The sequence below is a fragment of the Ursus arctos genome, unplaced genomic scaffold, assembly GCF_023065955.2.
Source record: "Ursus arctos isolate Adak ecotype North America unplaced genomic scaffold, UrsArc2.0 scaffold_7, whole genome shotgun sequence".
Taxonomy (NCBI): domain Eukaryota; kingdom Metazoa; phylum Chordata; class Mammalia; order Carnivora; family Ursidae; genus Ursus; species Ursus arctos.
In genome coordinates, this window is record NW_026623089.1 from 450,987 (window position 1) to 476,184 (window position 25,198).

Below are 25,198 nucleotides of genomic sequence, written 5' to 3' on the forward strand. Positions count from 1 at the left end.
AACGGGTCTGTGCTGAGGTGTGCGACACCATGCCTTCTGTCCGCACTGGATTGGATGCATTCATCACATGCTTGCTGAGCACCTCCCCTGGGCCAGGCACAACAGCAGGTCCTAGAGACGTGCCATGAGGGTGTACAGCCAAGCACCTGCACCCACACCTGCACCAGCACCCACACCTGCACCGCACCTCTGTCTATACCTGCACCCACACCACACCTCCAGCTATACCCGCACCTCCGGCTATACCTGTACCTGCACCCACACCTGCACCTGCACTGTCACCTGCGTCTATACTGCATCCACACCTGCACCCGCACCCCCACCTGCACCCGCACCGGCACCTGCGTCTATACTGCATCCACACCTGCACCCACACCTGCACCCGCACCTGCACCCGCACCTCCGACTACACCTGCACCCACACCTGCACCTCCGCTCTGCTTTGAGTAGGCTGGCTGTGTTATGTGCTAAGAAGACAGTAGAGCAGGGAGAAGAGGGGCAGGAGCTGCCGTTTTAGGGCTTGAAGCTCGCATCTGGTGGGCAGCATCCACCCATCTTCCTTTCGTCTACTGGGACCATCTGTGTGGTGACTGGAGCTCTAGCCCCTTTGTGTTTGGTGTTGCATTGAGCTTGTCTTTGACCTCATTTCTTTCTGCTCATCCCTTCTGCTTCCTGCTGGTCCTTCCCTGCCTTCCTTGAGGTTAATTTTTAGAATTCTGTTCCACTTCCTGCACTGGCTTCTTTGTTTCCCCACCATACCTCCTGGGGTGGAGGGTTGCTCAAGGGCCAGTAATACGGGTCCTCGGGCAGTGACGTCCACGTGGGCCGGTTGCGCACCCCTCCTCACGTCCCGACGGTGGACCCTGTGCTGCTTCTCCCCCCTCACTGCACCCACTTCCTTTCCGCTGTTGTGATCGTGGGTTTCACGTCTGGACGTAGTGCGACGTATCTTACGTATAAATAGAACTACCTCACTTTGCACTGCTGTCATCTGGTCTTACAGCCAGTGGTTTTCTTTGCTTCCTTGTTTGTTTTTAAGAAAATTACAGACAAAAACAGTAGTTTCTCATGTTTACCTACTTTGCTCATCCCATTGGCTCTTCTTTTCTTCCCACACATCCAAGTTCCTGCCTGCTCTAACCCAGCCCAAAGACCTTCCTGCTGGTGATGAACTCTGGTTGATCTGAAAATGACTTTCCGTGACTCTCATCTTTGAAGACTATTGTCACTGGTTACTGGGTTCTGGGTTTGCAGATATTTTTCTTTTTTAAACACTTGGAAGAGGCTGTTTTGTTTCTTCTGGCTGCCGTAGTTCCTGCAAAAAAGGTGCACAGTTTCCAGCGTGGTTCCGCCACATACTGCGTGTCCTTCTGCCCCTTTCTTTATTCGGAGTTCTGATCGTGGAATTCCCGGGAGCCTTTAAAAACTCCTCCTCGGGTCTGCTGAGATGCTCAGACATGTGACGTGGCCTCTCATCAGAAATTAGTAGCTGTTATCTGTCATCCTCACTCTCTGCCTCCTGGGACTTGAGTTTCGCACGTGCCCTGAATACTGCCCTCAAGTCCCAAGCCTCCGCTCATTTTTAAAATCTTCTTCAGGGGCGCCTGGGTGGCTCAGTCGTTAAGCGTCTGCCTTCGGCTCAGGGTGTGATCCCGGCGTTCTGGGATCGAGCCCCACATCAGGCTCCTCCGCTGGGAGCCTGCTTCTTCCTCTCCCACTCCCCCTGCTTGTGTTCCCTCTCTCGCTGGCTGGCTGTCTCTCAAATAAATAAATAAAATCTTTTAAAAAAATTTTAAAAATTAAATAAATAAGTAAATAAATAAATAAATAATCTACTTCAATCGGTCCCTCCGATGGATGATTTTTGGCTCACTGGCTCTTCCTCCCCATTTCCAGCTGTGAGCCCCAAGCAGGAGCTTTCCCACTTCACGTTTCCTTCCTGAGCTCTAGTGTCTCAGTTTGTGGGTTCTCCTCTCCCGAGATTCCGTATCTGTTCCGTCCTTAGCATTGTCTTCTGTCAGGTTTTTGAATACATTTATATTTGTATCGTAATATTTGCACAGAAGGATTTATCTGGTAGACCCAACACCTGACCCTTCCCAAAGCCTGACTGTGGCTCACGTTTTTCTCTCTCCGTGCACGTCTAGTGTTATTTGCTGTGTGCTGGACATCGTGGGTGATGCCCTAAGAAGTGCTTGGCTTCTGCCGGCCTCTCGCAGAAGCGTTCATTTTTGTTGTGGTAGGTGTTAAGTTTGCATGTCTGGTGATGAACAGCTCCTACAGGTCTGGTCTCCGGCACTGCGGAGCCCCTCCCTCCGTCCCACCTGTGACTTCAGCGGCCCCGGCTGTGCTCCGATCTCGCCTCCTTGGCTCAGTGGCCCCGTGCTCTGCCAAATTGTTCCAGACGTGGATTGTCCCTCTGTGTCGCCCCCTCTGCAGTCTGCGTGGTGTTGGCTTGCCTCAGCCAGCTCCTTGGCTCCGTCGGCCCTGTACGGGTCTCCCATTGTGGGATCCGGGCTCATGCTGCCCAGAAGAGCGTGATTCAGTGCAGGGCCTGCCCCAGAAACATGGCCCACTCTGGGCAGAGTCTGCAGAGCCTGGTTCCCTGACGCGGAGCATGGACCTCACCCCTGGCACTAACCAGGGGCCCCTCACGGGCGTGGGTGAAGCCACAGGCACGTCCTGCCTCCTTGTCCCTGAGGTCGCAGGCAGACCACATGGCATTTATACCTCCATCTGCTCCGTCCGTTCATGGGCCCTGCAGAACTTGTGTTCGGCCGGACTTGTTGGATTTGCTAATGCTGGTGTCCCAGGGCAGTGGCTGTGATGTGGGGTCTCTGCCTCGTGTGGATGGAAAAGCTCTGAGGACACTTCACTGACATGCACAGAATGGGATGTGGTGGGACGTGGTGGCCATTCTGAGTGGGGGGTGTACTTCAGCTGCTAAGACCAGAGCAGGGGGGCAAAGAGCAGGCTTCTGCCGTAGGCAGCAGGTGGCAGTGGTGCACAGTGGTTGGGACGGTACCTGAGGACAGAGTGGTGGTGGCAGCGTCACAGGCTTCCCATGTCCATGGAGTCCTCCACCCAGCAGGTCTCACTGGCATGGTCCCCAGTCTGCTGACTTGCTGCTTCTCAGCCCTAGAGCCCAGGTCCTAGCTGTTCTGCAGGGACCTCCCTGCTTGTCCCCCCACCCCCCGAGAGTCCTCCAGGCCAAGCTGGGCGGGAGCTGAAGGATGCTGGAGAGCCCAAGCGCCAGGAGGGTCTCACAGGAAGTCAGCATGCCCCAGGCCCATGTCACACCATGCTGTCCTCCCCCAGCCTCATGGTCCTGCTCCGTTGCCAAGTGCACATGGAGATGGCGCACATCGAGGAGGACGAGGACCGGCTGGAGCCGGCCATGCGGCACCTGCAGAAGGCCGTGCTCTTGGACAGCCTGGGCCTCTACCAGGAAAAGCTCACCATGGCCTTGAACCGGCTGCACCTGTGTACCATGCTGTACCAGTCCCCACAGCGTGCCGAGGACAAGGCCATCATGGCCATTGAGCAGGTGCCATGGGACTGGGGTTGCCCAGGGACTGGGGGCCTACAGAACAGCCCGGGGACAGGGTCACTTAAGATGATGTATAGCCTGCCCATCATACCATCCCTTTCTGTTATAGGCGAAGAAAGCCATCCCAAAAGATAGCGTCAGGAGGAAGCGGGCTCTGCTGGTGAATGCAGGCCTGGCGCTGGCCCCCGACACCTTCCAGATTGTGCTCGACAGCGAGAACGAGGCCAAAGGTACAAACTGCTGTCACTCCCGGAGCCCAGCGTGTTTCTGCTCAGCAGCCGTCCTGAGCCTCATGCCGTCTGGGGCAGACCCCCAGCCCGGCACTGAGGACCATGCTGTGCCCGCCTAAGTTCTGAACCCGCCCGTCCAGGCCTTGATGTGCGTGCAGTCTGGTCTCTGAAAGCGCCAGGCTGTGTCCCAGCTCGGCCGCCGTCACCAAGGACCTCCTTCCCAGCAGGACCGACCGTCAGGGGCTGGAGGCCAGGGGTCCAGATAAGGTGTCAGCAGGGCTAGGAACTCCCCCTGAGGTCGGGTGGAGGGTGGCTCCAGCCCCCTTGGGCTTGCAGACAGCAGTCTTCTCTGTCTTCACACCATCTTCCCTCAGTACTTGTTTCTCTGGGTCCGGAGTTCCTCCCTTTTAAGGGCATCTGTCACAACAGATTAGGGCCCACCCTAATGATCTCATTTTAACTCAATTGCCCCTGTAAAGACACAACAAATAAGGTCACATTCTGAGGTTCTAGGGTTAGGGCTTCATCATACAGTTTTGGGGGTGCAGTTCTGCCCATCATCACGGATCCGCCAAGCACATCACGTCCTTGTGGACGGCAGGTCTGTGGCCAGCTGGGGAGCCCCACCCAAGGCCGCCCCAAGGCTCTGCTCCCCCAGCTGTCATGCCCCAGCAGTGGGGAGAGGACCGCTCTGGGATGTGGCCCGCACCCCAGAAATGTGGGGCTGTGTCAGCAGTCCTGATGTGCGCCGGTCAGCCGCTGTGGTGCCGGCCCGCCAGCGACCCAGCGACCCAGCTGGAGAAGGCCTCATGGCCCTGCATGCTGAGGGGCTTCGGGGGGCCCTGAGGGCTGTCTCCTGGAGGTGGCTGGCGCGTTGGCTGAGAGAGCAGCATGTGCCACATGCCCTGTGCCGCCGTGCTGGGCAGCCCGGCGCTCAGGGAGGCCGAGCTCTCTTCACTTGTGCCCCATTTACCGGGAGGAGCCCCCACCACCAAGCAGATCAAAGGGCCAGGCCGTGGGGGCGGGCGGGGCATCGGGCAGGGGCCGGTGTGAGGGAGAGACCACCAGAGGACCCCACCTCACGTCTGCTGGGCCTACGGAGCCTGGGCTGCCGCACGCGGCCGCCGTGCCCATGGCACAGGGTCCCAGGGACAGAGACACAGCTCTTCCCAGTCCTGGGTTCCCTTAACGTTCGCGCGTCAGCCTGGCATTTCCATTTCCGCCCTCAGTTTCCGTGGGGAAAATCAGGGGCCGGTTCACCTACCTGTTTGCGAAGGCGCGGCACCACATCATCAGCGTGGACAAAGCTGCCGGGCACCTGCGGCGTCTGGGGAATGAGAACGACAAGGAGAGGTGGGTGAGGGGTGCGGCCCCGCAGGCGTCTGAGTCACGTGGCCGCCCGGCACCAGCTCTGCTGGGTCGTCCGCACACAGTTGTAGGGCAGACGGCCCTGGAGGGAAGCACACGGGCACCTGCCACCAAACCGTGGAACCACCGGTGCCCCCTCGTGCAGAGCGGCGGTTCGGGCTGTTCCTCATCTCGCCACCCACTCACGTGTTGACCCTCCTCCTTGTCTGGTGAGCAGAATCCAGATCTGGGCAGAGCTCGCCAAAGTCGCCCGGAAGCAAGGTGTGTGGGATGTTTGCCGTGCCGCCAGCCGCTTCTGCCTCCTGTATGACAACGTCAAGGTGAAGAAGGTGGCGCGGCTGAAGAAAGGTACCAGGGCCCACACCCTCGTGCACGTGCGCTAAGGCGCCAGCCGGGGCACAGCTCAGGGCTTTGTGCGTTCTCCGAAACCCGCAGCCGGAGAGGGCGTGTGGCTGCCCCGGCCGTGGTGCCTCGGTGCTGCGGGCAGTGGCTGGGCAGGGGCTGTCAGCTCAGGGTGGTCTGTGGGACAGGCTCCTGCTAGAGGCCAGGGTCTGGGTCCGTGCGGCGGTGCTGGAAACCAGCTCCCTGTGCCCATCGGGCCCTCCATGCTGTTGGCTGCTCTGGCCCTTGTCTGCTTGCTCTGGTCACTCGAGGTCGTCAGGGGCTGAGAAAGGGGACAGCACCTGCTGTGATCAAGAGAACAGAGGCCACTGGGCTGGCAGCCTGGGGGCAGAGGGCAGAGGTGACCGTGAAGGTGGGGCCGAGCGTGGGCAGGCAGTGTGGTTGGGAGTGGGGCTGGAGGCCGGGGACAGTTCGGTGGGCGGCTCCCTGGAGGAGTTCCGGTCTAGTGGGCAGTTAGGACACTGGGACGTGCCAGGGGTCCCAGATGGCCAGGGACGTGGGTGCTGCAGGCTTGGTGGGGCCGGGGGCTTCTCGAGTGGCAAAACTGCACAAGGAGAACCAAGACTGTGTTGTCGGGGCCGTCAGCTCAAGATGAGCTGGGGCTGAGCTGGTTTTGGGGACTCCTTAGCCACCCCCCGCCAGGGGAGCCCTGCCCACTTTTCCTCCGGCCCCTTCCTGGGCCAGGAATCCTTGTATTTTATTTGCTCGAAAAGACGGGCATGTCAGACTGAGGCTAAAGCGCCGCCCTGTCCCCAGGAAAGAAGAAGAAGGGTGGAGACAGCCTGGCCCAGAACGCCGTGGGCCAGTCGGAGGTCACCCTGCAGAGGCAGGTGTCCCCCAGCCTGCTCCGGAAGTTCGCCGAGGTGGGGTTCATCAATGCAGAGGTGCGTCCCTGCTCAGCGGTGTCGCGGGTGTGCGCTCAGCGTGGCCCCTGCACGGGTGTGGGGCGCTCACCCCGAGACCGTCTCCTGAAATGCCAGCGCAGAGGACGGGCGTTTCCTGGGTTCGCAAATGTATTGCGATTGTGTCAATACACATTTTCCTTAGAAATCGTTTCTGAATCTCAAACCCAAAGTTATGTAGGTACTGAGGCGACTGTTGCATTTTGGGGGTGTTTGCTTCGACAGCACTTTGAGTGAGGTGTGTGTGTTTTATCTACTTCCGTCGGAGGTGGGCTGGCCTTTCTCCCAGAGACAGCACACAGGACCCCAGGGTCAGTGCTGGGGCCCCGGGGCTGAGCTCTCTGCCACGCCACCTGCACTCCGCCCAGGGAGGTGACCGTGGTGACATTTTGTGACTTCATCATTCTCAGGACCACTTTGGACTGTTTGTCTTGGGGTCCGTGGGGAAACCTGACCAGAGCACTCACTGAATGATTGAGTCTGTGCCGTGAGCTGGGGACATGGTGACGACAGGGGCAGAGCCGGTGCTGGGAAGGCGACAGCCGGTGCTGGCAGGACCGCCCCCCCCCGCCCCATGCAGCCCCTCCATCCGTGCCGGCGCTCTCAGCAGCTGTCAGTGTCTCCGCACACTCGCAGAGTGCCTGGGTTGGGAGGCAGACGCTCAGAAGTGACTGTGTCTGAGCCATGGTGTGACCAGGACTGTGCTGGGCTTCTCTTCCTGAGACACAGTACTTGTGGGTGAGGTGGGGGCAGCTGGGGGGCGGGGAGGACACTCTGAGAAGACCATGGGGTTCATCACAGTGTCTGCCCACTCGTGCCTGGCTGTACGTTCCCGCCTGGCACCGGGAGCCTGCGCCCGTGACCGCTCCTGCCGCCCACTTCCTTCACAGGCCACTGTCCACTTGCTGCGCTCAGAGGGCGTGGAGCTAAATAACCATCCCGAGCCCCCGGAGGACCTGAGCCAGCACTCGGCCGGCTACACAGTCGAGGCCCCGGAGGACAGCTCACAGTGGATCACGTACCAGTAGGTGGCCTGATGGGGCCCAGGCATCCCCCACAGCTGCGGGCATGGCTTGTCCACGGAACACGGGCTGCCTGGCTGCGGGCGGCAGGGCACAGACTCGGGGTGGCTGGGCCCAGACCAGGGGCGTGGTTTGTGTCGTGTGTGACAGACGTGGCTCCTTCCAGTTAGTCTGTTATTAGCGACAGCGGGGGCACAGGGGATGGTCTTCGCGGTGGGAGTATGGAAGGGGAGTGGCTCCGTGCTCAGAGGAGGAGCCGTGGTCAGCTCTTGCCACGGGACCTGCCCACGGCGTCTGGGCCTCCGTCCCCAGAGTGTGGATGGGAAGGAGCGCTTTGTGCAGAATAGCCCAGAAGACATGCCACGTGAGCTGCCGCCACAGAAACACCCATGAGTTTGAGGTGCTGTGTTAACAGTGACGGGGTTTAGTCATCTTTAATCTAAAACCAAGTATTTTTAAAAGCGAATGTGGTAACGAGTGAATACCCACACTTCTCACAGGAGCCGCCACCCCTCCAACGGCTCGCTCACTGAAGGGGGCGGTGAGCCTCCTTCTCTGTCGGCTTCACCCAGCCTGTTTGCTGGCTCTCGGCCGCCACCTGCTCCCGTGGAGGGCGGCACACTCATTCGGCGCACGGACATGTGTCTTGGTGTTTGTTACGTGGCGGGTGTGTTTGCCTCAGTCCTCAGAGCGTCACACAGTGCGCGGCCTGGGCCCCGGGAGCCTACTGCCATGTGGCTGGGGCGGGGGGTGCATGCCTGTGGATGAGGCGCAGTGAACCACGGCTCAGGCCACACCTGACCCACGGCTGCTTCTGTACAGCCCACGTGCATAGAGTGGTTTTGACGTATTAAAAATCTGTAAAGTAAAATAGAGAAAAATGTGCAGCAGAGACTACCTGCGGCTCAAAGCCTAGCATACTTGCTGTCTGGCCCTTTACCAAACAGGTGTTGGGAACACGGGTCCAAGAGAACGGGCCGCCCTGCGGAGGGCGAGGGTGAGGGGTGGCTGCCGGGGTGGACGGGCAGCCGGCGGCCCGAGGAAGCTTTGTGGGCGAGGCACGGAGTGAGACGGTGTGATTCACATGTGCAGGAACTCAGTGCTGAGGGAGCACGTCCAGCTGGGGGACGGGACGCGCTGGGCAGGGCCAGGCCCCAGGAGGGAACACGGTGGGTCACGGCGGGCAACCCCTGTCAGGGGCACCTTTCTGACCCCAGATGCCACAGACAGCTGGGCCACTGGCAGCTGTCTTGTTTGTGTCTGGAGTGGCGGTCTTCCGTCAAAGGAGGAGCTTGATGGGGTGTGTTCCGCAGGAACTGGATCGAGAGTCTGTCGCAGAGTGCCATGAACAGCTGGCTACGGTCCGCTGAGATTGGACGAGAGATCCAGGAGGGCTGGATCGTGCAGAACGCGGTGGTCTACGTCCTGAACCACAACCAGCACCTCATCGCGGCCGGGAGGCAGAAGGAGCTTGTGGACGCCTTGGACCACCTCCTGAGCATCGTCAAGGCCACGGGCCACAGCGGGTAGGTGTGGCCGGCTGGCACTGTGTGCACGCCTGACTCCCGGCCTGGCTCCACCCTGATGCCCTGAGAGACCTTGGTTCGGGCCTGGGAACTGTGGGTTCGCACGTGGGTCCGCTGCCCCCCCCCCCCCACAGTCAGTGCTGTCCTCCCGTGAACGGCAGGGCTGCTGTTGGCTGGTGTGCGGCGGTGGCAGGGACGCGGGGAAACCCGTGGGGACGCAGGGCTAGCTGCTCAAGCCATGCCAGTCTCTGTTTCCTAGCTGGACGTCCTGAGCACATGCTCGCCCTCGCCCGCACGCAGCCCCCACCCCCGTGCCCCCGCAGCGCCCCTGCAATGGATTCCTGCTGGCACACTCTGTTCCAAACAGAAGGATTTTAAGGAACATTTGCTGAGACCGAAGTCCCTTGGGAAAATGGAAGGAAAGAGCAACCCTGTATTCGAATCCCACTCTGGTTTCGGAGAGGGTTGAAAATCTGCGTCTGTGATTACTCATCCAGGTGGACGTAAGATGTGAGCTAAAATGGGACATTTGCAGCCATCAAGTCGAGTCAAAGTTTTCCTGACAAGGGTGACATTTCAGAACTCTCCTCTGTTGTTGGCTTGTAGTCTGAACAGTAAGATTTTAGATTTTTGCATCAGATTCTGAGGTAGAGATGTTACAGTGGGTCGAAATGCAGCAATGTGCGTGTGGATTTTTGCAAATGACAAGTAGCAAAAATGGACCACGAGATCCAGAACGGCTCAGCAGGCCCCACGGACACCCCTCTGACTTGAGTGCCAGCCGGGACCCCGTAGACACCAGCCTCTCCCCTCTCAGCAACTCTCCTGCCAATTACCGTTGTGGGTGGGGATCAGACTTTGAGTCCCTGATTCTTGACACGCGGAGACCATTTTCAACCATTGTAACCGACTGATGGGCATGTCTGAGCCATGACCAAGGCTGGACAGACAGGTGCCCCAGAGTGGGTGCGGAGGCCCGGTGGGCCTCACTGTCCAGCACCCAGTGACGCTCTGAGGAGCCTGCCCACCTGGCACAGGCAGGGAGGCGCCCCCTCAGTGTGAAGGCCGCCTGTAGTGGGGGACCGAGGCGTCCCCGGTGCAGCCCTCACCACAGCCAGTGTCCCTTGGAAGATCTGAGAACAGCCCCGTGAACGGGTGCCAGAGCCATGGGCGCCTGTCTGTGTCGTCCCAGCAGGATGGGAGCCGGGTCTCCCGAGGTTCCCGGGTCTGCGTCTGCTGGAGTCTGTGCGTGCGACCGTGCTCTCACCCGCTGCCGCATTGCTTTCCAGAGACCCCACCATGCTGGTGGCGCTCTGCAATGCGCTGGCTAGAGGCTTGATGATGACCTGGATTCCAGCCCAAGTGCCGGAAAAATCTAAAAGACCCGTGCGCTCAAACCTGTTTCACACGCCGCTGGACTCGGAAGCCAGCTCCGAAGTGAGGACTGCCGTGGAGGTACACCCCCCCCCCCCAGCGAGGCCCAGGACCCTCACTCAATTTGTGGGGGTGACAGAGGCAGAGCAGTTAGGAGGCGGGGAAATGGGGGCAGGGCGAGGATGGGTGGGAAACATGCATTTCTCTAGAAACAAGGAAACAAGACAGAGACGTGGACGTTCTCGGGGAGGCTGCAGGCCGCCAGGTGTAGGTGGGAGTCAGGCCACCTGGCTGCAGGACTGGTGCCCGTTTAAACCACCAGTGTGGTCTGACCAGCAACCTCGTCCACCTATTTTTAATAATTTGGGTCTTGGCTCAGGTTTCCCTGCTCAAAATTCAGGGGTGTGAGCAAGGGCCTGTCCGCCATAGGTCTGCGAGTTTGCGCTGAGCCTGACTGACGGCACTCTGCCCGAGGAGGTGGTGCCCACCAGCGCCCGGCAGCAACTCATCGCCACCTGGGTGAAGGCCAAGCAGCTGCTGCAGCAGCAGATCGGGCCGCGGCTGGGCATGGACGAGCAGGTGCCGGGTGCCCTGGGTGCCAGCCAGCATCTGGGAGTGGCCGGGGGCTGGGGCAGAGTGCCCAGGGGCTGGGGGAGGCTCGTCTCCACGTGCCCGAACCTGTAGGGCAGGCGCCTCTTGCTGAGATCTTCCCCTGTCTCCCACCTGGGGCCTCACCAGCCTGGACAACGCTGCGCACTGGGGAGGGCTCCCCTGTCCTGCAGAGGAATGCTTGCCCTCCGGGAAGGTCTGTCCCTCTGAGGTCACCACCCTGGGCCACGGTGTCCTCTCCTTAGTCCCGTGGCCTTACCTGGAGGTGCACACAGGCTGGAGGGAGCCCCTGAGTTGTGAACCTGAGGCTGTGGGGGTGGGGCTGGGAGGCAAACAGGGTCCCAGAGAGGAGGGGGGCGGGGGGCCCTCAGCCTCTGCTCCCATAGATGTGGATTCTGAGTTGGTAGGCAGTCAGAGCGGACGCCTGGGCCGTGGGAGTGCAGGCACTACCCCGCTGGCCCCCCCAGCCATCGGCCCTCCTGCCTGTTGGCAGCCTGAAAAGGGACCTTGGAGAGACCCACCAGTAGCTCTGGCCATTGCCACTATGCTAACGCATCCCAGGGCCACCGTCCTCGGTGTCCCAGCAGGTCCCGGCACCCCTGGGCTGACAGACGCCTATGCTTACGTCCCCTAGAGTCCCAACGAGGACATCAACTTGGTGACGCGGGTCCTCGTCGCTCTGGAGATGTACTCCAGCAATGGGCTGGGCCTCATGGACTTCACCGTGCCCCCCCTGGCCCAGGTAGGAATCCCCCAACTCGAGGCCGCTCCGACACAGAGCCAGGGTCAGGGAGCCTCGCCTGGGGGGCAGACTCGGCGCCCTGTGGAGTGACCCCGTCCTCGCCACAGCGATCCCTGCATCCCGCAGAGCCGGTGCTGTCCCCGCGGGGTGCCCGAGATGGTTTCCGCACGGGAGCTCCCCCACGTGCTTTCTCCGCGCTCAGTGCAGAGCACGGTAGCCGCGCTCACAGACGCCCCTCTCCCCCGCCCGGAAGTTGGTGACTATGGCTTCTGAGTGCACCTGGTCGGACCCCTTGGCGGAGCTGCAGACCCTGATGCGACTGACCCGCTTCGCCCACGCGGCCCACGATCACGAGGTGACCATGCTCTGCTCACAGAAGGCCATCCAGATGGGCATTAGGTACCTGAGGACGTGTAGCCCGTAAGTAGCCTCCTGACACCTGACTCCTGGCGTCCCGACGATGCTCGTTCCCCACGTGAGGTGTCCGTGTCACGCGTCCGTGTGCAGGACCGAGGAGCAAGGCAGGCAGAGGTCACAGAGCGTGAGCGCCAGCCCCTCCCCAGGCCCCTATCATCCTGGCCAGTATCCCAGCGGCCTCCCCCGCGCGTCTGTGCCGCCTCCATCTGCCGGCTCACTGCCGGCCAGGACGGCCTCAGTGGCCCTGGCCCCCGAGAGCTGTGCCCAGGATTCCGAGGCCTCACCGGCCCCACTGGCTGTGACATGATAGGCACAGAGGCGGAAAGGGGCTCCCGGATCAGCCGCCCGCCATTCCCGATGGACGCAGAGCTTTGATCAAGGTCATTGTGAACAGGCAGCGTAGACGCGCCACGTAAGTTCAGAAGTCCCTGCCCGGCGCCGGCGCCCACGCTCCGTAGGCCACGGCGACGCTGAGTCTCCCCACTTGTGAGTGCGAGGCCGTTTCAAATCTGTTGCTGTCGTAAATGTTCCTGAGGTGAAGACAGCTTTGCTTGAGGTTCTTTTTGGGTTATTTCCTGGAAACAACAAAATCACTGACCCAAGGGTATGGAGACGTTTGTGGTGGCCAAACACTTGGTCCAGTTGTCCGAGGCCAGATCCCACGTGTGTCTGCCAGCCACGCGTCCCCAGCCTCGGGCTGCGCCCCCGTCTCAGGCTGCCCACTGCAGCCGCGTGATTGGCAGTTGGGGGGTGGTCTGTGTCCCACTCCAGATCCCGGGGAGGGCGTCGCGTCTGCCATATCTCAGGGGCAGCTCCACAGCCTGCGTCAGACACGCCCGATGTGTATTTGGGGGCAACAGGTGAATGCCACCTGAGATGTCTCCACACCCCCAAGCAGCCCGTGGCCAGGGCCTCAGCGCAGGGGCCGGCAGTGGCTGGCGGACCATGTGCACAGTGCACCCAAAGGGCTCTGCGGAATGGCCTCATTCACTGCCCGGGGCAGCTCTCTGGTAGCCACCACGGCTCCCACATTGATGGGAGAAACTGAGGCAGGTAGAGGCCAAATCACTGGCCTGAGGCCACCCTATTGGCAGGCACAGAGCTGGGACTGGGCCCAGGCATCTGGTTCTATAAGCCCACACTCCCAGAGACCACTGGACATTGCCTCTCGGATGTGAGCGTGTCACCCACTCTGTCAGCAGGAGCATGCCGGAAGCTTCCAGAAGAGTCAGCCATGGTCCCTGTGAGTGCGCGTCCCCGAGATGAGCACAGCACAGGGGGACAGGAGCTCCTGGGCCACAGGGCAGCTGGCCACAGGAGAGGCCTCCCTCCCACGGGAGGGCTCCGAGCCCAAGGAACAAGGTCCGTTCCTGGAAAGGACTGGGAAGACCTTCTGAGCTGAACTAGGAATCCTCGTGTTTGGTTAGTTTACATACCCTCCTCCAGAATCAGACACCTTGATGGCAGCTCCCGCTCTGAGAGCCTGCGCAAGCACCAGCTGCCCTGCAAACAGAAGACAGAGTCACACGCTTCAGCTGCCGACTTTCCACCCTCAGGGTGACCGCTGCATGGGGACTGGGCTGGGGTGGTGTGTGCCCACCAGGGCCCTCCCTCCTCAGATGGGACGCTCCGGCCTGGAGTGGGGGAGTGGGAGTTCAGGGCAAGAGACCCAGCGTGAAGAGTGACTCCAACCACATGGGGGCACAGGAAGCTTGCTCTGGGGGCAGCCAGGGTGGGGAGGGGGTGGATGTGTGGCCGTAAAGTCCTGCTGGGGGGCTGCAGGCACTGGCCCAGCCTAGTGGGTGGCAGCGTGGATGACAAGGTGGCCCCGCAGGGAAAGTCAGGATGGATGCCCAGGACCCCGGGCTGCACGACCCGTCAAGACAGGGCCACCCCCGAGGGAGCCTGGAGCGCAGGGCTGCCCCTCTGAGGCACAGGCTTCCAGAATGCCCAAGCCATGGACATCTGCTGGGATGTGGTAGAGCTGGAGGAGGTTTCCCCACGAGAGGGGAGAAAAGGTCAGCGGGCAGAGGGTGAGGGCTCTTGGAAAGTCATAGGAACCGCAGTTTATGAGCACGCAGTTGACTAAGCTCCCTGAGGAGCTGAGTGTTTGGGACGTGTGCCCGCCAGCCTTGCCCACATGCCCATGTCCACCCAGGTGAGGCAGTAGCCATGGGGACGTCAGAAAGGCTCCCTGGGAAAGCAAAGGTGATGGAGCCTGTTGTTTCTCACCACCAGCACTGAGGGGCTTTCCATCATGAGTGACCCTTCCTCCAAAACAGTGTGGACTGATTTTGGTGATGGTGTATTTGACGGTGCTCAGAGGCTAGGTGTTATTTTTTCTCACAATCTGTAATCTTTGGAATCTCACAATCTTTGGAAACTTTGCTTCCAAAAGGAAAATCTCCCATGCTTTGCGACTTCCCACCCAGGCTTACTGTGCAGCGGGTGGGGACCAAGGGGCAGTCTCTGGCCATGCAGCTCGAGGGCTGCAAGGAGACTGCCCACTGCTGGCCTCAGCCCACGTAGGCCACATGCACTGAGACGGGATGTGCAGCAGCCTTGGCAGAGCACCTGGCCGCCTACTGGACGTCTGGCCCCAGGCGGGGGATCGGGGGTGCCCCACCCACCACTGGCTCTCCACCAGCCAGCATGAAGCTGTGCCCGTCAGCAGATGGGCCGAAGCCATGTACCGAGAGCTCCCCAGCAGCATCTTAGCCACTGCACAACGACCAGAGGAGAACATCAAGAAAAAGATGCAGCATTGAAGAGGTGAAGCACAGTGTTGCTGTGGAAACGGAAGACCCAAGATCTCTTGAGCGTACTTCAGTGCAGACGAAGTGTGAGGAAATCTCGCGGGAAGTAGATGAAAAAGGACAGGTGTACAGAAAATGTGACAGAAGCCAGAAGACATGTGGAACGTGTAACTTCTGGAAGTCCAGAAGGAGCAGAAAGTGCTCTTGAGAAAGAAGTCTGAGTGGGGATGATGAAGAGAGGCCCCAGGCAGACAGCCCACTTCTTTGAGCGGCCCTGCCACCAATGAGCAGCAAGGGGAGTGAAGAGACCCTCCCGTGCAGACCACGGGGACACGTCAAGTCACCACAAATGGAGCGTCCAACAAGGTCACAGGAGACAGACGTGTGACAGGCTTCTGAGAACCCGTCACTGGAAGGTAGAGGAAAAATGGAGCTTTCTAGGTGGAAATAATTTTGAGCCTAGAATTCTAACTCACCCAAACTTTCAGTCAAGTCCATGGGTATGGAAAGCCATTTTTAGAAGGACAGAGACCTAGAATATATATGTCCCACACACCTGTTTTTAGAAAGTTCCTTGAAGGATATGCTCCAGAAAAACAAGGGAATAAACCAAAAAAAGAGAAAAATGTGGGATGCTGGAAATAATACATTCAGCCCAGAAAAGCTATCAAGCTGTGCTGCTAGCTGAGAGAGCCACCTGTCTAAGCTGGGGCAGGATGGAGGAGGGCCTGGTGACTAAGGGCAGGGAAGACAGAGGACCCAAGGTGTCGTGATAGAGGAAAAATGATGCAATGGAGAAAAAGCCAGTTGGAAACTCCAGAAGACACAAGAGTCATACACAACTTGACTCCTGAGTGAAAAACATTTGTGTTTTCAAGGTGTTCACTGATATTTTAGTTTTAGGATTAACATTTTGACAAAGGAGACCTCTTTGTGATTACTTAGCAAAAGATAACCGTTCTCAGTTTTGACAATATGGAAGATACGCTTTAGTAGGGAGGGGAGTGTCCAGAAGGGAGGAGAATAGCTGTGATGACATCCTTGCCTGAGAAGGTGAGCAGTCGAGTGTCACTGGCTCAGGGTCCACAAGACCTGGAGCTAGTATAATATTTTAAGTCACAAAGATGATAAATAGGGGAATTAAAATAATGCTGTAATCAGCTATATTCATAAGTTGGGAAGCGGGCAACAGGAGGGTCTGAGTAACTTAAGCTTCCACGGATCATTGTAAGAGTTTCATAGGTACTGTGTGAAGTTGGTACACTGAGAAATCAAGTGAGATGGCAGGGTTTTAGAGGCAAGCACGTGCCTACTGGACGACAGGGTGAAGTACTTAGAAGTCATTCCCTCTGGGGAATAGCACTGGGGGCCGGGTAGGAGGTAGTTACTCTTAACCATGTGCAGGTGCCACTTGATAAAAATTCAAAAGTTATTTTGAAAAGACAAACTGCAAAGACATTGTTAGAGAAGGAGTCGGTACATGAGTGCCCCTGCATTAGTCCTTCTGTAGTTGGGCTGGAACGTACTTCGCCGCTGGCTGAAGCCTGGTCAGGAGGACATGCTCAGGTAACCAAGTACGTGTGCCCTGGCTTTGCCATTCTTCATCAGTGATTCTTAAATTGAGTTTTATTTTAAAATGACAAATCTTATACTAAGATAAAAATATAAATATATACATATAGTGCTAGGGAAATACAGGTACTATAAAAATTTAATTTCCACTTTGACTTTTGAAAACTCATTTGTAGAACATCGCTGTCCTCTAGTGGTAACCAGTGTCACTGCACCCAGTGGAATTGCCCATCTAGCCTGGGTTTGACTGCAGTTCTGAGCGTTCATCCAACCACACTTGGGTGCTGGCTACACCTAGGCGTGCTGCTCCGTGCTAGGCGGCTGCAGAGACAGGTAGCAGTGGTCTTTGGTTCTGTAAGAGAAACCACACTTTGTAGTGATCTTGCTGGTCACTCAGAGAGCTGGACCCTTGCCTGGGCAAGCAGGATACATGGTCACACTCAGCCACATGGCATGCACGGCAGATGATTTTTTTTTTTTTTAGTTACACATATTTCAAATTTTTGTGCTAATTTTTCCATTTTGCAAGTTACATGAAGAAACTAGTGTGGAATTGGTCACAGAGTTATTTTATTATAGCACTTCACATTAAATAGAAAAGTAATTTTTAGTTCTTGGTGGAAAATAGTACAGTTCCTAATCAATTCGTATTTTCACCTCTGAGTGTTTAATTACCAGAATGATTTTCACATTCACACTATCAATGTAAAGGAATATACATTAAAAAGAAATTTCACGTGGATCCTTAAAATGGACACAAAGTTAAAAGGGAGTAGTCTAAGAATATTTGGGACATTTCTACTTTGTTCAACATTAATTAATATAATCATCAGCATTGGGTCTTTATATAAATTTGAAAGTCCCTTTTCTACCATTTCTGGCCATGATACAGTAATGGATATTATACTCTTGTTCTGTGAAAAAAAAAAAAACCAACAAACAACTGTAAAGCTTAACAAAATACATGAAATAATCATTTTCAGACATTGGACAACAGATGGTCCAAAGCAGAAATTTTTGCACGAAGGGAACATCAAAAGTGGGCTGGCTCTACATTCACCCTTACTTTCTGCCAAGTGGGGTTGAAGGGGTATTGGGGGAGTGGAGCCCAGACAGAAGACGTACTGAGGTACAACAGGGATCCATGCCGAGGGCTGCTGAGGCAGCTGGCATTTACGGATATGATATGAGAGCGGAGGTTACTGGACAGAGCATGTGTGCTCACGGGCACTGAGGTGTGGTCTCTAAGCTGAAGAGAGATGGTGGAATTGACCAACGAGAGTCAGGGAGGCTTCACTGAACTTGCCAGGCATTCAAAAAGATCACACCAGGAATAGGGCTAGAAGGGCTACTATAGAGTTGCCCTAAAAAGCCTCATTCAAATCTTGATAAGATAAGCTGAACCACCAGTAAATTAATTGCCTGTCAGAACAAAACCCAACTTTCCTTTAAAGGAAGACAACATCATCCACACTCTCAACAGTATACTCTTAACAATATAGTCCTTACAGTGTCCAGCACAAGATAAACAATTACTAGACACATGGAAAAAATTAGAAAATGTTCTCCCATACCAGGAGAAGATACAGACAATAGAAAAGAAACAGTCAGACGCCTGGGTGGCTCAGTGGGTTAAGCATCTGCTTTTGGCTCAGGTTGTGATCCTGGGATCAAGCCCCACGTTGGACTCCCCACCGAGTGGGGAGTCTGCTTGTCTGTCTCCCTCCGCCCCTCTCCCCTGTTCCTGCTCACACTTTCTCTCTCTCTGAAATAAAAATAAGTAAAACTTTAAAAAAATAGAAACAGTCAACAGAGCCAGATATGACACAAATTTTGAAATCAGCAAACAACAAATTTAAAATTTAAGTTAAAACAACTATTATAAATACAGGAATGTATTTTTAGTGGAAAAGCTAGTGTACAAGTGGGGAATTTCAACAAAGAAATGGAAACTGTAATAAAGAACTAAGTGGAAATTCTAGAACTGACGAATACAGTATCTAGAAATATTACTGGGAGAGCTTAATGTCAGAATACTGAAAATGTGATGGGTAACTCTGAATACAGGTCAACACAGCATTGGAATCGAAGCATAGGGAGAAAAAACAGAAAAGCAAAATGAACAGAACTTTAGCAACAGGTGGACAGAACCAAGTGGCCTAACACAAGTGTAATGGGAGTCTCAGGATGAGGAAAGAGAGGGAGGCAGAAATACATGTATTTGAAGATAGACTAGTTTACATTTTTCAAATTCCGTTAAAAACATCAAGCCAGAGATCCAAGACATTCAATGACTCCAGGCAGGATAAACACAAAGAAAACCACACCTATTTTCACTGTAGTCAGGTTGCTGCAGACCAAAGGTAACGAGAGATCATTAGAGGTCAGAAGGCAAACTGCATTACATATAGGAAAGCAAGGTTAAAACTGTAAGGCTTCTCTGCAGACACAGTGCAGACCGCCTAACACTTTAAGTGTTAAAAAAGAAAAACCTGTCAATCTAAAACTGTACGTCCAAGAATAGCCTTCAGAAAATGAAGGCAAAAATCAAGAAGTTTTAAGATAAACTAAAGGTAAGATAATGCATTCCTAGAAGGAATGCCAAAAATAATTCCTCAGGCTAAAGGAAGATGATAGCCAGTGGAGAGCTGGTCCAAGAAGCCGTGGAGAGCACCCAGAGTGGTGAACGGGTGGGTAAATATAAAAGGCTTTCACCCTCAGTTCTTGAGTTCTTTAAAAGACATTTGCCTGTTTGAAAGCAAAGTACGTTGAACTGTGGGGTTATTAATAAATGTGGAAGTAAAGTGCATGACCATGAGAACACCAATGAGAGGAACAAGGTACATAGAAGTATAGCGTTCAGAGTGCTGACATCACCTGTGAAATGATATAACATTAATCCAAGGTAGACTGTGACTAGTTAAGGATGTATGTTGTAATCTCTAGAACAAGTGCTAAAAAAATAATAAAACAAAAAGTATAACTAAAAATCCAATAGAGGAGACAAAATAGAATGCTAAAAAAATTCAATTAACCCAAAAGGGGAGGAAAGAAACAACATATGGGATGAAAGGACAGCAAAGCGCAATGTGAACGGCCCGTCACTGTAGCCAAACACGCAGGGAATACCCCGCTGAATGCAATAAGTAAGACCTAACCGGAAGCTGTTTTCAAGAGACACTTCAAAAATAAAGACTCGCGTGGCCCATGGAGGAGTCCGCCCAGGAACCGGTGTATTTCTCTTAGAATAAATCCAGTTCCCCTGAGTGGAGTTTCAGGGATTTAGTCCCCTCCAGCGCTGGACAGGGGGTGACGTCTTAGCGTATGTGGTGCTCGATGTGCACAGGCCACGGCGTGGCTAGGATAGGAAACACTGAGGGAGAAAGGATCACACAGCATTCTTGACATTACTTTGGGTCAAAACCGTATAGGACTGAGCTCTCAGCACACCCCAGTATGTCTGGGGCACAGGGAATGGAGCCCCATTGCTCCTGGTGGTGCTTGGCCATTCTACAAGGGGGGGCTCAGCAGAGGGGCTTGTTGTGCTCACCCATTGCTGCCACACAATAAAACCTCTTCACAGAGCAGTCATTCAAAACACTAGGTAGCGATTCTGTGTTGTGGTTCGGTGAGTTGACTGGGTTCAGCCAGTTAGTTGTGGTTTGGGAACTTTTGTGAGGTTACCGTGGATGCCCACAGGGCTCCTTCAGCTTTCTGCAAAGCACCTGCCTGCCCTGAAGAGCTGTCATGCGTGAGTCACTTCTCTGTGTCCAGGGTCGAGACTGAGCTGGTGGCGGAGATGCTGAGCACCACGGCCTGCATCCAGGGCAGGAGCATGATGGAGAACCTGAAGGGGAGAAAGCAGCTGCGCCTGGCGGCCGCCAAGGCCTTCCTAGACAGCGCCAAGTATGCCGTGGGGTGCTGAGCGGCCAGGGGGCTTGGGGTGCACACTGCGCGTGGGAGACGATGCCTGCGTGAAAGGCACGATGCTCAGTGGGAACTGTCACTGAGGCTGGCTCTCCCTTGGTGACCCTGTGGCCATCTCACCTTTGTGGTGACACCCACCCCAAACCACCCCCTTGGGCATGAGCGGGTCACCAGAGGCCACGTGGCCATCAGAGGGAAGGAGCACATACATCCTGGGGCACTTCATGGCACCCACTCCACCCCCTCCCCTGTGAATCCAGAAGCCTCGCGTGTTGCCGCTGCATTGTGCACCCATGTCTGCGCCTCTCCAGGTCAGCATTCCCTTTCAGGTTTGGGGGCATTGCGAGGAGCAGCGCCCTGGTGATGCTGGCCGTAAGGCACTACTGGAACACCTGGCTTCCGTTCCTGTCCTCTGCAGCCAACAGGAAGAAAACCAAGAACGTCATACAGAGGATCATCAGCATCATCAATAAGACAGAAGCGAAAAAGCAGGTGGGCTATGTGGGGCCACAGTGGGGCAGGCTTCTTCCAGAAAGGGTGGGCAAGATCCCAAGGAAAGACAGACCCCATGGAGCTATTGAAACCGGGAACACAAAGGCCAGCAGAGTGGGGGCCTGAAGGACAATGACATCTCCAAAATCCCAGCTGGGCAAAATCCCACCCCTCCCTCCTCCTCTCCTAGAGAACACTGAGCCATACCCAGAAAGTTCCAGCAGGAGAGAGGAAAGGACACAGGAGGTAGGAACAGAACAGTAGACTCAGACAGCTGAGGAAAACCATAGAAGAGCCAAAGTCCTGGACTGGCTCCACCCCACTCCCACCCCATCACCAGCACGTGTGGTCTTGGTAAAGTGACGGTCCCTGGCTGGCTCCCTCTGTCCACCTGGCCCCTGAGGCCGGCAGAGCGGGGCCCAGACCCAGCTTGAGAGGGTGTGTGGAGGTCAGTGAGGGCTGCCCTCCTGCCTGCTGATGATGTGTGTCTTGTACACATCCTGGAGATTCCAGCACATCTCCTATCTGCCAGGGAAGGCCACACTCCTACCCCTAAACCTTCGGTCTTCAGAAGGGCCCTTCTGAAGGCAAGGCCTGCAGGTCAAAGGCTTTGGCAGGCAGAGGTCCGTACCCAGACAGTCTAGGACAGAGCCTGTGGATGGGGCTTCTCGAGCCCTCAGTCCAGGGCCCAGCGAATCCTCAGAAGCCAGCAGCCAGACAGGCTATGGGAGGTTTGGCAGGGATGGGACGAGATGGGGGAGCTAACCTCTGCTGATTCCAGAGCTGGGCCTTCCCAAGGCTGTCCCTGGCCGGGGAAACTGTCGTTCAAGAGACAGCAAGAAGAAAATTGAAAATCATAGCCTCATATAAGAAATTGGTCTTTGCTTCCTATTTTCCTACAAAGATATTTATGACCTCTGATAATCTAAGCCAGGGGTGGGCAAACCACCACCCACGAGCCAAATCTAGCCTGTCTCCTGTTTTCGTCAATAAAGTTTTATTGGGACACAGCCGTGCCTGTTTGCTTACATATTGTCTGTGGCTTGGCTCCAAAAGCAGAATGGAGTAATTGTGACTGAGGCCGTGTGAGCTGCAAAGCCACAAGTACTTACTACCTGGCACTTTACAGAAAAAGTTTGCTGAGCCCAGGTCTAGACATTTACAACCTTAGCCTAAAGTTCAGTTTTTGCCAATTTGCTTTTAAAAATTGTGGTAAAATATACATAATTTAATATTTATCATTTTAACCATTCAAAAGTATACAATTCAGTGACCTTAATTATATTTACAATGTTATATGATCATCACCGGCGTCTATACCTAAAACTTTTTCATCATCCCCAATAAAAACCCTGTCCCCATTAGACAACAACTCTGCTTTCTGTCTCTATGAATGGGATGACTCTAGGTTCTTCGTTTAAGTGGAATCATAGAGGATGTGTCCTTCTATGTGTGGCTTCTTTCACTCAGATTAGTGTCCTCAAGGACACTTGTTGTTCTCGTTGTAGCAGGTGTCAGCGTTTCCTTCCTTTTTAATGACTGAATCATATGCCACTGTATGGATGGACCACATTTTGATTATCCGCTCATCTATTGATGGACATGATTGTTTCACCCTTTTCACTGCTGTGAACATGGGTGTCCAAGTATCTCTATGTCCCTGCTGTTGGTTCTTCTGGGCATATACCTAGGAGTGGAATTGCTGGGTTTATGGTGGTTCCGGGTTTAACCTTTGGAAGAAAACTATTTTCTACAGCAGCTGCACCATTGTACATTCCCACCAGCAATGTCCCAATCTCTGCACATCCTTGTCAACACTTGTTATTTCCCATTAAAAAAATCATACCCATCCCAGTAGATGTAAAGTTGTACCTCATTGTGGTGTGTGTGGGGGTTTTTTTTTTTTTAACATTTTATTTATTTGTCAGAGAGAGAGAGAGAGCACAAGCAGGGGGAGCAGCAGGCCGTGGGAGAGAGAGAAGCAGGCTCCCCGCTGAGCAAGGAGCCAGACGTGGGGCTCGATCCCTTGGATCATGACCTGAGCAGAAGTCAGATGCTGACTGAGCCACCGGGTGCCCCTTTACCTCATTGTGGTTTTGATTTGCATTTCCTTGATGACTAATGATATGAAGCATCTTTTCATGTGCTTATTAGCTATCCGCATACTTTCTTTGGGAAACTTCTCTTCAAGTTCCTGGCCCATTTTTGAATTGCTTTGTTTTTTGTCGTTGAGTTGTAGGAGTTCTCTGTATGTTCTGGATTGCAGACATAAGATTTGCAGATTTTCTTCTCCATTTGTTTGACTGCCTTTTCACTCCCTTGATGGTATCCTTTGATGCACAAAACTTCTTAATTTTGATGAAATTCAACCATTTTTCTCTCTTTGCCTGTGTTTTGGTGTCACATCCACGGACTCATTGCCAAAGCCAATGTCATGAGGAATTTCTCCAGTGTTTTCTTCTAAGAGTTTTACAGATTGAGCTCTTGTGTTTGGGTTTCCCCCACTTTGAGTTAATTTTGGTGTGTGCTGTAGAGCAGGGGGTGGGGGCAGCTTTATCTCACTGAGTGTGAAAATCCAGTTTCCCCAGCACCAGTTGTTGAAGAGGCTGCTCTTCTCCCATCGAATGATCTTGGCATCCTTGTCAAACGTCATTCCACCGTACAGGTGAGAGTTTATTTCTGGGCTCTCTTCTATGCCATTGGTCTGTATGTCTGTCTTTATCCCAGGACCACACTGATTTGATTACTGTAGACTGTGGTAAATTTCGAAGTCAGGAACTCTGAGCCTTTCAACATTATTAATCCATTTTGAGATAGTTCTGGTTACTTGGGGCCAATTCCACATGAATTTCAAGATTGGCTTTTCCATTTCTTCCAAAAAACAGTGTTGGAGTTTTGAGAGGGGTTGTGTTGAATCTGCAGATCACTCTGGGGGGCGCAGACAGTGTGACATTGTTAAGACTCTCTATCCATGAATATGGGTGTTTTCCATTCATAAAGGTCTTCCTTAATTTCTTTCAGGAATGTTTTCACAGTTTTCAGCAGATACGTCTTTCACCTCTTTGGAAGTATTTAATTCTTTTAGGTGCTAGTATAAATGAAATTGCTCTCAGTCTTAGCTCTGGCTGGCGTAACAAAATGCTGGGTGACTGGGTGGCCTAACCAACAGAAATTTGTTTCATGCTCTTCTAGAGTCTGGAAGTCCAAGACCAGGGAACCAGTGTGGTCAAGTTCTGATAAAGACCCTCTTCCGTCTTGCATCCATCTGCCATCTTGCTCTGTCCTCCTCCAGGGGCAGAGAGCACGATCTCTGCTGTCTCATCTTATGAGGACCTTCCCCCTTCCCCCTCGTGACCTCATCTAATCCTAATTACCCCCCAGATAGCAGCACACTGGGGATGAGGGCTTCTCCATGTGAATTTGGTATTGAGGGTGGGGGACACAAGTAAGTCCACAGCACTTTCCTAGTTTCCTTTCCAGATTGTTTATTGCTGATACATAGAAAAACAACTGACTGTTTAATCGTTGTGCCTGCAGCTTTGCTAAATTGATTTATTAGCTCTAACGATTTTCTTGGGGATTCTTTGGGATTTTCTAAATATAGGATCATGTCATCTATGAATGGAGACAGTTTTACCTCTTCTTTCCAGTTGGGATACCTTTAATTCTCTTTCTTGTTTATTACTCTGGCTGGAATTTCCAGTGGAATTTTGAACAGCAGCAGTGAAAGCAGGCACCCTCATCTTGTTCCTGATTTTAGGGGGAAGCTTCAGTTGCTCACCACTGAGTACAATGCCAGCTGTGGGTTTTTCATAAATACCTTTTATGTGTTGAGAAATGTTCCCATTATTCCTAGTTTTCTGAGGTTTTATGATGAAAAGTTGTTGGATTTTGTCAAATGCCTTTCTCCATCAGTTGAGGTGATCATGTGGTTTTTCTCCTTCATTTTATTAATGTGACGTATTACACTGATCGATCTCATGGGGAACCGCCCTTGTATTCCTGGGATGAGCCCCACGTGGTCATGGTAAATAATATTTTTACTGTGATGCTGGATTTGACTTGCTAAATTTTGATGAGGATTTTGCCTCGTCTATATTCATAATGGGTGTTGGTCCGTGATTTTTCTCGCGATGTGTTTGTCTGGATTTGCTCTCAAGGGTAATGCTGGCGTCAGAGTCATTGTGGGAGTATTTCTTCCCCTTTAGTGGTTCGAGGAGTTGAGAAGGGTTAGTGTCAGCCATTTCGATGTGTGGTGGAACCCACCCGTGAGCCGTCGGGTCCAGGACTTTTCTGTATTGGGGGTTTC

At 54.3% G+C, this 25,198-nt stretch overlaps 1 protein-coding gene across 2 annotated transcripts in view; it reads left to right on the forward strand.

Moving 5' to 3' along the window:
• The window catches only part of CFAP46 (cilia and flagella associated protein 46), an 88,348-nt gene that overhangs the window by 15,645 nt on the left and 47,505 nt on the right, over positions 1-25,198 (forward strand). For both annotated transcript variants that reach the window (XM_057308675.1, XM_026494460.4), the window contains 13 exons: positions 3,319-3,547; positions 3,660-3,780; positions 5,010-5,133; positions 5,366-5,496; positions 6,307-6,434; positions 7,343-7,476; positions 8,788-9,000; positions 10,290-10,455; positions 10,804-10,953; positions 11,618-11,725; positions 11,979-12,145; positions 20,245-20,376; positions 20,727-20,889. In XM_057308675.1, the coding sequence (XP_057164658.1) occupies positions 3,319-3,547; positions 3,660-3,780; positions 5,010-5,133; positions 5,366-5,496; positions 6,307-6,434; positions 7,343-7,476; positions 8,788-9,000; positions 10,290-10,455; positions 10,804-10,953; positions 11,618-11,725; positions 11,979-12,145; positions 20,245-20,376; positions 20,727-20,889 (1,966 nt within the window). The remainder of the gene's footprint in view (positions 1-3,318; positions 3,548-3,659; positions 3,781-5,009; positions 5,134-5,365; positions 5,497-6,306; positions 6,435-7,342; positions 7,477-8,787; positions 9,001-10,289; positions 10,456-10,803; positions 10,954-11,617; positions 11,726-11,978; positions 12,146-20,244; positions 20,377-20,726; positions 20,890-25,198) is intronic.